The sequence below is a fragment of the Amphibalanus amphitrite genome, unplaced genomic scaffold (assembly GCF_019059575.1).
Source record: "Amphibalanus amphitrite isolate SeventyFive unplaced genomic scaffold, NRLGWU_Aamphi_draft 000364F_arrow, whole genome shotgun sequence".
NCBI classification, from domain to species: Eukaryota; Metazoa; Arthropoda; class Thecostraca; order Balanomorpha; family Balanidae; genus Amphibalanus; species Amphibalanus amphitrite.
In genome coordinates this window covers 229,400-243,921 of record NW_024881858.1, presented here as the reverse complement: position 1 = coordinate 243,921, position 14,522 = coordinate 229,400, and the positions used below count along the sequence as shown (strand labels likewise).

At 46.0% G+C, this 14,522-nt stretch overlaps 1 protein-coding gene across 1 annotated transcript; it reads left to right on the top strand.

Annotated features, from left to right (window-relative positions):
* The first annotated feature begins 332 nt into the window (after window positions 1-332).
* LOC122389601 (protein ALP1-like) lies at window positions 333-1,370 on the top strand. Its single transcript, XM_043381774.1, has one exon. It carries the CDS (start codon window positions 333-335, stop codon window positions 1,368-1,370), a length of 1,038 nt encoding a protein of 345 aa, XP_043237709.1.
* Window positions 1,371-14,522: the final 13,152 nt, after the last annotated feature.

The following is a 14,522-nucleotide window of genomic DNA, read 5'->3' as shown; positions in this document are numbered from 1 at the left end:
TGCAGCAGCAGGAAAGCAACGTAAAAACGCACCGAGCTTATATTTTTACTTTGGATAATTCATTTTTCAGTAAGTTTTTAGATATGGTATAGATTTGAGTTGCAACTTTATTACAATATTTTCATTACTTGAAACTTTATTTCAAAATAATATTTTCAAAAATGGCAGCTGTTGGCCAGTAGCTTGGGAGCGATTGTGGCGCACCGCGCCATTAATTGTCCTGAGGCCCCCTTATGATGTCATCAAAAGTGGAGTGACATGGGCCTGAATTCTTCAACCTCGTACAAGAGTTGCGTACCAACGACCCTGAGCGGCACCGCACCTACTTCCGGATGACCCGCGACACTTTCGATCTCCTTCTTAGCAAGACCGGGCCAACCATCGCCAGAAAACACACCAACTTCAGAGAGCCCATCGACCCCGCGCAGCGCCTGGCCGTTACCCTTCGGTATCTGGCGTCAGGGATGGAGTTTTCGGCTCTAGCTCCCACGTACCGCCTGGGAGAGAAGACGGTCCGCGCCATAGTCTACGACACGTGCGCCGCGATCATCACCGCCGTCGGTCCGGAGGTGTTGGCCTCCCCTACTCGCCACACCTGGGAGAGGAGCGAGGCCACCTTCCGAGACCGGTGGAACTTCCCAAACTGTGTGGCAGCTCTCGATGGAAAACATGTCGTCCTGCAGGCGCCAGCCAACACCGGCAGCGAATATTTCAATTACAAACACACGTTCAGCACGGTTCTCCTGGCCGCTGTGGACGGCGACTACCGATTCGTGTACGTGTCGGTGGGAAGTGCCGGCAGGGAATCGGACGGCGGCGTATTCCGCCGCAGCGACCTGGCCGCCGCCCTCCGAGACGACTCTCTGCAGCTGCCGCCGCCCAAAGCCCTGCCCGGGACCAACACCATCATGCCGCACGTCATCGTCGCCGACGAGGCGTTCCCGCTCACCACCGCCATCATGCGGCCGTATCCCGGGCGCACAGAGGCAAGACTTGGAGTCCGAGCCACGGTATTCAACTACCGCCTCTCGCGCGCTCGTCGCATCGTGGAAAATGCTTTCGGCATTCTCGCACAAACCTGGCGGATATATCGTCGGCCAATGAACGTGAACGTCCAGCACGCCTGCAAGATCGTGCACGCCACGTGCATTTTGCACAACTTCCTCCACGCGGACGAAGTCGTCGCACTGCAGGGAAGGCCTGAACTCGACCAGCAAGATCGAGCCACCGCCCCGGCCGGGCTGGCTGACGCGCTCCACCGTCTCGGGGCCAACAACTACACGCGAGCTGCCGAGCACGTGCGCGATCAGTTCGCGCGCTACTTCGCCGGTGAGGGCGCTGTACCATGGCAGATGGAGCACGCTGTCTGAGCTGCAGTCAGCTGCGCTGCAAGTGCAGCTGTTCGCCACCTACGTCTGCTGGCGCTACAGGAGGACGTGGTTGCCGTCTAGGGCATGGGGAAGTTCTGCCGTCTGCGAGTCCTACAACGACGATTGTCTGCAGCCGCCGTGTTCTCCTGTTGTTGTTGTTCGGCGCCTTGCACGGCGCTCTTCGCTGTTCGGCGGCTACGACTGAAACTGCTTGTTACGTGCCCTTGTTACGTTTTTATCTATATTGTTACATGTTATCTGTGACTATGCAAGAGCAGCATTCCTTTTCTTGCGATCAAAAATATAATACATACGATGAGATTCCAATGCAAGACGTTTATTTTAATCGCCCACATTTATTACGTTACAAAGATCAAACCGAATAAAACAAATGTAAATCATGCAAAAGACATGACGAAATATGCAAAAAATAATCAGATACAACCACTCGTGATCAGATACAACCACAATGCGTGTAATGAATTTGAACGGTAATGAATTGGAATCAACACAAGTACAAAATTGATGTGCAAATAAATAATTACGGCGATTCTATAACCTAAGATAATGATGAAAAGCCGTAGCCTTATAATAAAGTTCAATGTATTGCCGAATATAATTAAACCAGAATGAGACGACAGTTTCGGGCGTAGCCCATTATCAAGTCTGACAATTCCGGATTTGAAATTTCAAATCCGGAATTGTCAGACTTGATAATGGGCTACGCCCGAAACTGTCGTCTCATTCTGGTTTAATTATATTCGGCAATACATTGAGCTTTATTATAAGGCTACTGATTCTTATCATTATCTTATTAACAATGAGCCTGAGAAAAGCGCTTGCTAACATTATCAAACATAAGCCTAGCGATTCTATAACACATTAAAAACAGCATTGATTTAAAGCAAAACAAATGCCGGGCCCTGTAGCTGTTGCAGGACTGGATATCATTCCTCATATGCCGCAGCGTGGATCAGCTGCATGATTTGGATTTTAAGAAGGGACTTCTTTCTAGTTGCCACTTGCCTGATATCCTGACCCACCAAATGTCCAAAGATGGCATCATCGTCCTCTAGCCTCTCGACGGCTTGCTGCACCTGCTCAATCGCCCGCTGCAGGATCTCCCTGGTCCCTTCGTCGGCAGCCACCCGACGGGCACGCCGGCGAGGCCTCTGGGGCTGGACTTCGCCCTGCTCTGGTCGGTCAGCGGTCGGCTCCCGAGGAGCAGATGCCTCCTGCGCGCGATCAGCAGGCGGCGTGCGGGGTGCCGAGGCCTGCTGCGGGCGTTCAGCAGATGGCTCCCGAGGTGTAGAGGCCCTCTGCGGGCCAGCAGGCGGCGCGCGGGGTGCGGAGTCCTGCTCCCACTCGTCGTCCACTGTCGTGAAAGAAGAAAAAATATCCATTTGCAGAGTCTGGAATCGACGACCGCTTTTCTCTAGTTTTTGTGTATAAGGTACATAATAATTTCGACCCTTGTGGGAAGGGGCATTTAATGCATTACCTTCGAATTCTATTTTTCATCTTTAGTAAAAACAAGCATCAAGTTAGATAGAGCTATTAGTACATCAATCACACCTGCAGCTATTTTCTTTCCGAAACAAGCTTTGGTATTTGTTGATGCTTTAATGATCTACGGTCAACACACATCAAGTACGTTTGGCTAGCCTACATACATAAAACCTTCGCTGTGATCTCAAGAACTCTAAAAATGCATAATACACATAAAAAGTATCTCCATCATACTGCATAACATACGTAAACATTATAGCCTTAGTAAGAAACTGTTAACTGACCTTCCGAGAATACGAGCCATGGATCACCAGAGTGTTCTTCTTCTATGTCAGGGTTCTCCTGAAAAAGAGATTAGCATGGCTTTGACCGTGGCGCTGAGTATACAGAACGGTAATCTGTGTACCCTCGTACTTTCAGTCCTGTTCCGCCTAAACGACATAACTAGTTACAAGTTAGTTAGACATAAACGCCCTTCTCTTCTTGTTGTTGCTTTTTAAGTTTGGAGGTTTTGGAGTATTGGAGGTTTCACCTTGTCAGTTGATTGTTAAATTGCACAACCCACAATAGACGAATTGCAAGATAAGTAGCTACCTGACAGGATTACGCTACTACACAAAGTTCATTATTACAAGAGCGCGTCATGCAAACCGTATCGACTGCGCAAAGCATCAAACCTACCAAGTGAGGATCCTCTACAAGCGATAAGGGATCAGGATCAGCATGTGGCGCCGTCAGGTTTGTTGTCACTCTGTGAAAGGACCGTCATAAGGCAAAGGCAAGCATGGCATGATTCAGCGTTGGACGATAAAATGTTCATCGGGGAAAGGGAAAGTTCATTGTGGATGGGGCGTTCAGTTGGCCGACCGTCACCAGACGGAGTAGACCGCACCCCGTACGTGTAATCTAACTTTCCGTCCAACGTTACAAATCTTATTGCGTGCTAAAATATGTTATGTACAGAACTATTGATAACTAATTTCAATACAGAACAGTGACGCGAAAACAAGCTATTCAAGCAGGGGAGGTCATTTCATCTAACCTACATATTGCAACCCAAATGTTGTACTAAGCCCTCAGCCCTCAGCCCTCAGCGAAGCCCGTTTTAAAAACAATTAACTTTTTATAGAGGGGGTCACAATCAGCTCTTGTCCCACATAACATCTACAACTATAGAAAACTATACATTCATATCCATTTACATATCTGAGCTAAGCAAGCTGACAACTGGCAATAAACAATTACACAGAAAATGCACGCATTGTACGAATTTATCTATTACGAAAGGGAAAAACGGTAAGAGTAAAAAAAAAACTCACGGCTTTGGCTTGACAGAATCATTGAGGAAACTCAGCTCCCTCTGCGTGGCGCCGTCGGTGGTCGAGCTGGCAGCAGAGCCGCTCGGCGGGGCCTGCCGACACTTCATAAAATAGTCCCGGATGGACTTCCATCTTGACTTTACATCAGCAACTGAAAAAAACGAAGTATTTAGTATACCTTTATTTTTACTACATCTCTATCCTGGTATCCATTCACATGTATACATACATACATGCATACATACACACATACATACATACATACATACATACATACATACATACATACATACGTTTTGATTTCGATGATAATGATGATTAAGTCTAAACAATGGTGGACAGTTCGTCAGAAATCTTAATATAAATGTGAAGAAAAAACAGATTAGACGTCATACAGATGGTGATTGGATTAGATATGGCGCCAGGGGAGGAGCTCCCTATTCAGTTGGTGGGGCGGCTACCCCACCAACTTGCCATTTTGCCCCACCAATAAGCGTTTGGCCCCCACCAACTTAAGCTCAGTTGTAGGAATTTGTTGCTTAGCAGACCAATCTTTTTCGCATTGAGGAGCTTTGAAATGTCTTTGTAGTGCAAAATATTATCTCTGTAATGAAAATCGATTCAGTGTTGCACCTTAACTAACATAACAATTGGACACGAATTTCTGCCCCACAAACTTCCCAAGAAAGGCTATTTTAAAATAAATTTAGTCCGAACCTTTTTGATAGGAAGGTTTCACAAGGACAGGGCCACCGCTAAGCGAAGCTTGTTGCGGTGACCTGGCTACGGCCTGCCACCAACCGCAACCATACCTGTCAGTAGGCCCATAAATATCAAGCGCCCGTCGCGCTTCGAACCCGAACTGTTATAACCGGGCACGCGTGCTCTCACCACACGGAGTCCAACGCTCTACCAACTGATCTACGGTACCGCCATACAAAGGCTCCGCCTATGTATGGCGCCGCCGACTTCATGCTGTGTGACGTGCGTGCGTTTACGCATGGTGGGGCCGCTGGTGTTGCCCTCTATCGGTTGGTGTCTACAAGCTCCGCCAGATGTCAGTGGGGTGGTGGCTAGGCGAGCTCATTGATGTCTTCAGACCGGGTTACGGACAAAAGTACGTATCGCTAAAGTACGTAGGACAAAAGTACGTAAGCAAAAGTACGTAGGATTAAAGTACGTATCGCAAAAGTACGTACAGTATAAAGTACGTATGGACAAAAGTACGTCAGGGACAAAAGTACGTATCGCAGATATACGTACAATATAAAGTACGTATGGACAAAAGTACGTCAAGGACAAAAGTACGTATCGCAGAAGTACGTACAGTATAAAGTACGTATGGACAAAAGTACGTCAGGGACAAAAGTACGTATCGCAGAAGTACGTACTGTATAAAGTACGTATGGACAAAAGTACGTCAGGGACAAAAATACGTATCGCAGAAGTACGTAGAGTATAAAGTACGCATGGACAAAAGTACGTCACGGACAAAAGTACGTATAGCTAATGTACGTAGGGTAAAAGTACGTATGGACAAAAGTACGTCACGGACAAAAGTACGTCACGGACAAAAGTACGTATCGCAGAAGTACGTAGGGTATAAAGTACGTATGGACAAAAGTACGTCACGTACAAAAGCCTATGCATAGCAAATGTACGTAGGGTATAAAGTAGGGTAGCCTTGGGCAAGACGCCGCAGATAATTTATTTTGCTACATAGGTACCTACACTGTAAAAACCCATGTCAAAAACCAGCACCCTGTACCTGCTTATTTTAAGCAGGCTAACTGGGTGCTAAATTTAAGCACCCTTTTCAAAAAATAGCTCCCTGTGCCGGCTTATTTTAAGCACCCTAAATGGTTGCAGCCATTCAGGGTGCTTAAAATAAGCCAGCACAGGGAGCTATTTTTCGTAAAAGGGTGCTAAAATTTATTAACCATTTAGCCTGCTTAAAATAAGCAGGGATAGGGTGCTGGTTCTTGACATGGGTGCTAAACTTTTTTTACAGTGTACTTTTGTCTCACATCACCTGGAAGGCCAAATTTGTGCTCAATGTGTGTTTCTTTTTTTGACATTTTACTTTAAATTCCACCCCTCAAATTCATTCACTTATGATCGGACTCCCAGCTAGGAAGTGCTTTGTGAAGCAACTGCAAATGGGGCATTTTCCCCCAACCCCAGGGCAAAACACCCCACGGCCTGAGGCAAGAAGCCCCATACACTAGATTAACAGAAGAGAGGATCTTTCCCCAGAACCCTGCCAGTTCCGAGAAACATCGGTGAGGCGTTTTACCTCGGCGGGGCGACTTGCCCCGGTCTACCCTACGTGTGGACAAAAGTACGTCACGGACAAAAGTACGTATAGCAAATGTACGTAGGGTATTAAGTACGTACCCCACCCTTGGGTTAAGTTGATCAATGTGTAATACATTTCTGATTCTTTATTTAATGAGCATTTGTTACAAGGCATAGCAAAATTTATGGGCGAAATGGACAAAGCTATATTATTTGGTATATGAATTTATCATGAGTTCCCTGCAGTATGGCAACAGAGCAGCAATTAAGAAAAAGTGGCCCAACTTACACGACTATACCCTACTTCTAACATACGTACTTTATACACTACGTACTTTGGCATACGAACCGTACGTACTTTTGGCATGCGTACTTTTTACACTACGTACTTTTGCATACGAACTTTTGCGCACGAACATTTGCGTACGTACTTTTGGCATACGTACTTTATACACTACGTACTTTTGCATACGTACTTTTGCGTACGAACATTTGCGTACGTACTTTTGGCATACGTACTTTATACACTACGTACTTTTGCATACGAACTTTTGCGTACGAACATTTGCGTACGTACTTTTGGCATACGTACATTTAACACTACGTACTTTTGCATACGTACTTTTGCGTACGAACATTTGCGTGCGTACTTTTGGCATACGTACTTTATGCACTACGTACTTTTTCATGCGTACTTTTGCGTACGAACATTTGCGTACGTACTTTTGACATACGTACTTTATGCACTACGTACTTTTGCATACGTATTTTTGCGTACGAACATTTGCGTACGTACTTTTGGCATACGAACTTTATCGCCTACGTATATTTGCGTACGAACATTTGCATACGTACTTTTGTCCTACGTACTTATGCGATACGTACTTTAGTCCTAAAATCCTCCAGACCTGTATAGATCGTCTTGTGAAACGACCATTATACGCCCAAAACAAAGTCAATGTAAAAATGCATTTCAGAAAATGCTCACCATTTCGTCCGGTCTCTGCCGCCACCTCCGCCCATAGCCGCAGCTTGTGCTTGCGCTGGTGATATGCTGCCTGCCGCACATTCCAAAGTGCCTCCCGCTTACGAACAGCTTCGACCAGCTGGCTGTCTCCGGGCCTATCGTGACAGAAAAGGAAGATGTCAGAGCAACAGCAGTGGGATAATTTTTGACAGATGTTGTTATAAGTTGGAGGCAAGTCTGAGAAATCTTTGAGCTTGAGAAATCTAAGATCCCCCCCCACACACACACACACACGTCATCGAAATACCAGCATTTAAAAATGGCATTACCTTGGGAAAGATTTTGGTAATACAGACTCTGTAATGTTAAAAAAAAAAAAATACCTTGAGTGGTCATCTTTGGCTTCAGGCAAAATGCTGAACACCTGATACACAATCACTCAACCTAAAATATGACTGGCAATGAAACTGCCATGTAACTTGCCAGTCACAGGCTGCGCCGAAAAATTCAGCAGCCACCATGTGCTGACCTTGGTGCATGCGAAGTTAAGATGGACGTGCACTGAAATTTTTGGCACAATCCTGCCACTACGCTGGACATATTCGGCATAACATGTTTTTCCAGGTTGGCAGACTCACAGTTGTTAAGAAACACATTTTATTACTTTACTTTTATTCAAATGTGCTACAGAAATGGATATGGATCAATGCAAATTTGAGAACGAAGGAATGCCCATGCCGACATAAAATAAATTTGGGGAAATAATTTACTTCAACATACCAGATCTGGAGTGGATTACAGTCTCATCCCAGACTACCTATCCCAAGTTCAATTCAGAAATAGGTATATGATATATCAACATTTAGTGGCACCTTTGAGTGGAACCCAGCAGAAGGCTGCCTGCGTCTGGAATATTGTGAATTTATTTGAGATGATCTATGAATCAAAATCAGCCTGCCACCTACCAAGGAATAAGTACCTACAGCATACCACGCCCATGATGAGTTTATGTCAGAGGTGGAGATCTCGGGGGGGGGGGGTCGGGGGTCAGGACCCCCCCCCCCTGAAAACAAATTACTGCTATGTAAGTCAATGGTACTGCATCCAGCCGCCTCCATCTGCCCAGCCTGGAACCCCTTGAAATTTTGACAGATCTCCACCCCTGGTTTATGTCATGCATATAATAAAATTGTCAACAAAATGCTATCATTTGAAAGTCTACAAGACACAAATAATTCGAAAAAATGCTGAGATGTCGTTGCGGAGGATGAATAGAAAATCCTTGCACAATGATTTTCCCCTTTATAGCATGAAAATAAACCTCAATTGGGTTTTTACAGGTTGTTGCTATATCAATATATAAAATATACTCACTTCATTTCAAGAAATCCCGATACCGCCGTCTTTATTCACCGCAAAAGATAATAGTATGGGCTCGAATCTTGCGCAGTCGGCGTCAACAGCGGCAGAAAAAGCTCCCACGATCCAACTTTTCCGCCACTAAATTAAGAACGTAAAGTAAGCGATGAAAAGATAAACATGCCGAAAGACGCTGTCGGCGGCTGGGCCGTTTCGGCGTCTACAGATTCTGCTCCTACCATTGCCTCTGTAGTTAATTCTGCCAATAAGCGCTTATTTTCGGCGGATAAAAGTGCAGTGGACGGCGACCTTTAAAAAAACAGCCGGTATTTCTGCGCATGTTTCTCGTACTCAAGTTCCCGGGAACTATTTCATGCTTACTAGTAGCGGTGGGGTTTACAGTGCCTGTTCGGAACCGTGGTAGTGCAACGACGCAATGAATTTATATAAGGATATAAAGAAAACGTCACCGAACAACACGAAGATATTTGCTGCCTGACTTTCCTCAAGGTGTATAGCTTGCTGCCCAATGCAAATATTTTGCGCATTTTTGCGCGAAATGGACAAATAAGGGTTTAACCCTCGCCGGCATAGGCCGTTTTGCATCCCTCGACGGCACAGGGGGATGCGACCCTCCTCGCGTTTGGCCCCTAATTGAGCTAGAGCCTCGCGGAAAAAAACCATCGTGTAGGTCGTCACCAGACGAAGCCAACGGTACCCGGTTTTAAGGTCATAGGTCAAATGGTGACCTCTGAGGTCAGGTCAATGGCCGAAAGTCGGGACCTGTTAGAACGTCGTATAGTGTGGCTGCTAAGGGGGATTTCGGGATGCTGATCACGAATATCATGTTAGTTTTGATCACAGATGATGTCTTCATGCATTTAGGCCAGGTCGGGTCAGCTCAGGTCAGGTCAACCAGTATGGGTCCTGCCGGGTATTCATAGTAGATGTCAACCCGCCTCTGACAGCTTCGTAACATGTTACGAAGGCACCAAAACTACTTCGTAAATGTTCAAATGGTTCCTAAATTCGAATTCAGCTCCAAAAACTAGCCCAGAAACATGTAAAACTCGAAAAAGTGAACCGAGGTCATCGAAGGTCAATGACCTGACCTGACCTTCAGGTGACCTTTACACCCACCCTAATGCATGGGACCAACATCATATCACATGTATGAACGCTTGAAACCACGAAAAGACTGCAAACGCGCGGCAAATGCGGCATAGTGCCCGCCTGTCACAGGCATATGTGCAGCGCAGAAATTAAATAATGACGTCATAGGTCAGTGACCTAGCGTAACCAATCAAAATTGAAAATGGATATCGGATTCGGCTTTAGCATGATATTTTACCCTGTAACGAATCGTTTTTGGCACCGCAGCTGTGCTCAATGATTTAATTCCGCTTTTTTGAAGCGCCTGGCCCACTGTGCGGTGGTCGCCCGCTGCGCACACAACTCAGCTACTTGGCTACGCCCTCTCGGGGAGGGGAGGGAGGAGCAACAACCGTCAACAGTCTGAACTTTGATGAACCAATGGAGTCTGTGAGCCGCGCCAATCAGCGCTGTTCCGCGCGTAGACGGGAGCTCTATTTTCGCTGGTCCGTCAGTCACCAGCATCGTTCCGTGCTCTCGATGGTAGCTATTCGGGCGTGTTTTCGTGTGTAGGCCAGCAAAAACAGTGAGAGATTCTCGGATCGCGCCAGTCGGTCGCAAGGGTATCTATTGTCTATGTACTTTCCAGTATTGCAAACGTTATTGTAAGGAGCCGAGGGTAATCAGCAGTCGACGCATTTGTTGTTATAATAAAATTGAAAATATAGCGAGGTATATTCACTTAAATTCACATATCACCTTTGATTTTTTTCGGCACGGACTACTTGCCCCTGCAGCTACAGCACACAGCCGATCTCCATGTTTCTGTTTCAGAGCTGCAGTGGACACGGCAAAAATACACTTATGTTCTGACAACTGAATCCAAAAGTACACAGATTTCACGACGAACTACCACATTCATATTAGGTCGCTCAATAAGTAACGAACAATCGGTCATAACTTCTTTATTTCTTTATTTAACACTTTCAAACTTTCACAGATTATCGATCAAATGTTTCTGAACGTAGCCTTTGCCTCAAACCAGTCGCCGCCCGCCTGCACACACTTCTCCCAGCGTTCCGGCCAACGCCGGAATTCCGCCCGGAAAAACGCGTTTTCCGTCTTTTTCACCCAGTTCATGACAGCGCACATGACTTCAGCGTCGGTCTCGAAGTGTTCACCACGGAGGCCATCCGTTCAGGGGACCAGAGGTGAAAATCTGAAGGAGCCAGGTTCGGACGGAAGGGCGGCTGGGGCATGATATTCAGCCCTGTCTCGCGATCTCCTCGCGTGTGGCGTGAGACATGTGCGGACGAGCGTTGTCATGGTGTCATCCTGGTGAGCCTTCTTGAACCTGGGCGGACTATGGACAGCGGGCCGCTACATCACAGTCCTGCAGGAGACTGAGAAAAGCAATCCTGAAGAAGAGGCGCGGCTCGGATGTCAACAACATCACCATACACCATGACAACGCCCGACCGCACTTGTCTCACTCCACGCGCGAGGAGATCGCGTGACAGGGCTGAATATCATGCCCCAGCCGCCCTACAGTCCGAACCTGGCTCCTTCAGTTTTCACCTCTTTGGTCCCCTAAAGGATGGCATCCATGGTGAACACTTCGAGACTGACGCTGAAGTCATGTGCGCTGTCATGAACTGGGTGAAACAGACGGAAAACGCGTTTTTCCGGGCGGAATTCCGGCGTTGGCCGGAACGCTGGGAGAAGTGTGTGCAGGCGGGCGGCGGCTGGTTTGAGGCATAGGCTGCATTCAGAAATGTCTGATCTATAATCTGTGAAAGTTTGAAAGTGTTAAATAAAGAAATAAAGAAGTTATGACCGATTGTTCGTTACTTATTGAACGACCTAATATAATTTTCTTGCTCACAGGTGCTCAGCAATAAGCGCGCGACTGATTGCAGCTAGTGCACTCACGATTCAGATTATTTATTCGCGCCGGCGGGCGGGCCACTGTTGGACATTGAGCCAGCGTCCGTCGTCGGGCCTCCGTCCACTGGCGGGCAGTCTGAATAACAAGAAATAGTTGAATTAGTTACTCTAGTGTTCACTGTTCAAGTTCATAAAGTACAAGTCTCAGCACACCTAATTCTATTCATATACACCGTATATCTATTTCATTATACATTGCTTTACAACCGTTTTTAGAAAAAGATTAGTCTTAAACTGTTAGCAAGTGAAAAGGCCTTTTGTGTTCAGTTAGGCCTGCTGAGACCATTGCAGAAATGCAGACCATTGTGGAGCTGGAAGGAAGATAGGGAATTAGCTGCTGTGCTCCAGTGGCAGTGCTTCTGGCTACAGGTCAGGACATCCACACTTACAGTAGGGCCTGAGTTGGATCTTGGACCCCTGTCAGTGTGGTCTCCCTCTTGATGTAATTGGCTGAGGAGAATCAAAGTGATGTTAGGAGTTAGGACTGCAACTTATCAAAGTTATGAGCAGGGTTTGGGTTAGGTTAGGTTAGGTTTGGTTTGGTTTGGTTAGATTACAAATTAGATTTTTTTTTAAATGAGTATATTTCAGCAAATACATTGTGAGCTGATAACGGCAAAAATACAACAGCATAGCGCACCAAATACAAGATCAGCTAGCTAGGGCAGCTGACGCCCTACTGGTAGACGGGCTGTGGCGCGGGCGCCTGCCGCAGGTCGGTGCCCTGCCAGACCAGGTGGCCCCGCTCGTCGGTGGTGTAGCTCCTCGTCACCACGCTGCCGTCGTCCAGCAGGAACTGGAACTTTTTTATATAAAACGGGCGGAAAGCAAACAAACACGGAACCAACCTCCAACTGTGCTCACAAGCATCAGGCATAATTACCCTCACCAACTCATCACAAGATTCCCTGCACATGCTACAATTCACTTTTACATGTAACAGTCTTAACGGTCATGTTTTATGACGCACAACACTACGTCAGCGACGTCAGCAGCACCGAAGACAGGACCAGCAGCCACGCCCCGGGCGGCGACAGCGACGGGCGGCGGCGGCCTACCCGCTCTCCGGATCAGCGCAGCAGCTTACATGTCTTAAACCACCCTGATTGACTAACTCAAACGGGTGGCGGGACGTCCGGCGACACCGACGGCCGATGCGCCCGCCGCATCAAGTAGGGTTGGGAATAGGATCAGGATGATTGTTTCATGTTTGTCCAGATGCGTATAGGATGGTGTGAATGTGTATGTGCGATTGGCTAAGAATATGCTTAGGTATGTATGAGCATGTGAGCTTGACGATGTGCCAAAAGTGTCAACACACGTGCTAAGAAGTTGCAACGTGCGGTGTGTGTCTATTTGTAATGTTTTGATCTGACCTGAGTTATATTGCTGAAGGGATGTGGGCAAGCTTGGAAATAATTTCCTTCGCTGGCCCCCATTCCCTCATAAATGTCTCATATTTGTTCGCGCTTTGAGCAGCTTGGTATTCTGTCATGATTTCTCGCAGAATCTTGTTTTTTAGATGATTAAATGTTGGTTGCTTTTCATTCAGACGTGCGTCATATAAAACCATTTTTGACAGAGTAATAATGCATGTTTCCCACGACATTAAGTCAATTGGGAAAAACCATTTTCTACTTAACTCATCGACAGCTTCATAGAAATGCGGTTCATCTTTGTTTGGACCATATATGCTGCCTATAAGATACAAGTTACCTTCTATTTTACAGTGTATTAAGATATAATTACCTTCGCTACTTGAAAATTGACTTAAAACTTCGCGCTGCACACCGTTTTTTATCAGAATCGACGTACCTCTGCTACAGCTTTTGTAGCAAGAGTGATACGCTTTTCCTTTCCATAACCCGCGCCCCACTGGGGGGGGCTATTTATAGCCCCCCCTCCCGTTTTTCGGCAATAACTTCCAAACCGCTTGACGTATCGACGCCAAACTTTCAGTACCTTAGGCTGCATCAATTTGACACCTTGTGTCAAAATTTGAACTTCGTAGCTACCATAGGTCGGCGAAATGACGTCAGAGTGACGTCATGTTCGGCCGATTTCGACGCAAAACATTGAACCACGGCAATGGCTCCCAAGGGCTCAGTTTTTAAGCTAGATCCAATTTCTTTGCATGGGAAGACTCAGAATAGACTGCGCTATCAAACTGCTATCTCGGATTTTCAAATTTTTGAAAATTTCGAAAATTTTATAAAATAAAATTCAAAATTTACATTTTTACATTTTCTTCAAAAAGTTTTTGACTTTTCGAAAAACCGGAATATAAGTGATAGAACGCATTATTATGACTAACTCTAGCAAGTTTTAGCTAAATATCTTCAAAAATGGCCAAGTTTTACGCATTATTGCAAAAAATTCACAATTATTAATTTTTCAAATCAATTTTTCAGCACGTATTTGACATCGTACGCCAATATAAATAGCACCATCGTGTTCCTCCTGAGCTCAAACTGCATCCAATAGACACCTTTTTGTTGAAAAAATTTTAACTTCAAAATTTGACCTTTTTTGACCTGAAAGTGACCTGACCTAAGCTAAATTCGACTCAAAATGACCTCGAATGACACAGACGACATCACATTCGAAATCTCTGACCTAAATGGACCATAAAACATGTGTCACGTGACCGACGCATGATAT

Bases quoted from the DNA above. Each gene is read 5' to 3' on its own strand.
- LOC122389601 (XM_043381774.1), top strand. From the start codon at position 333: ATGACCCGCGACACTTTCGATCTCCTTCTTAGCAAGACCGGGCCAACC.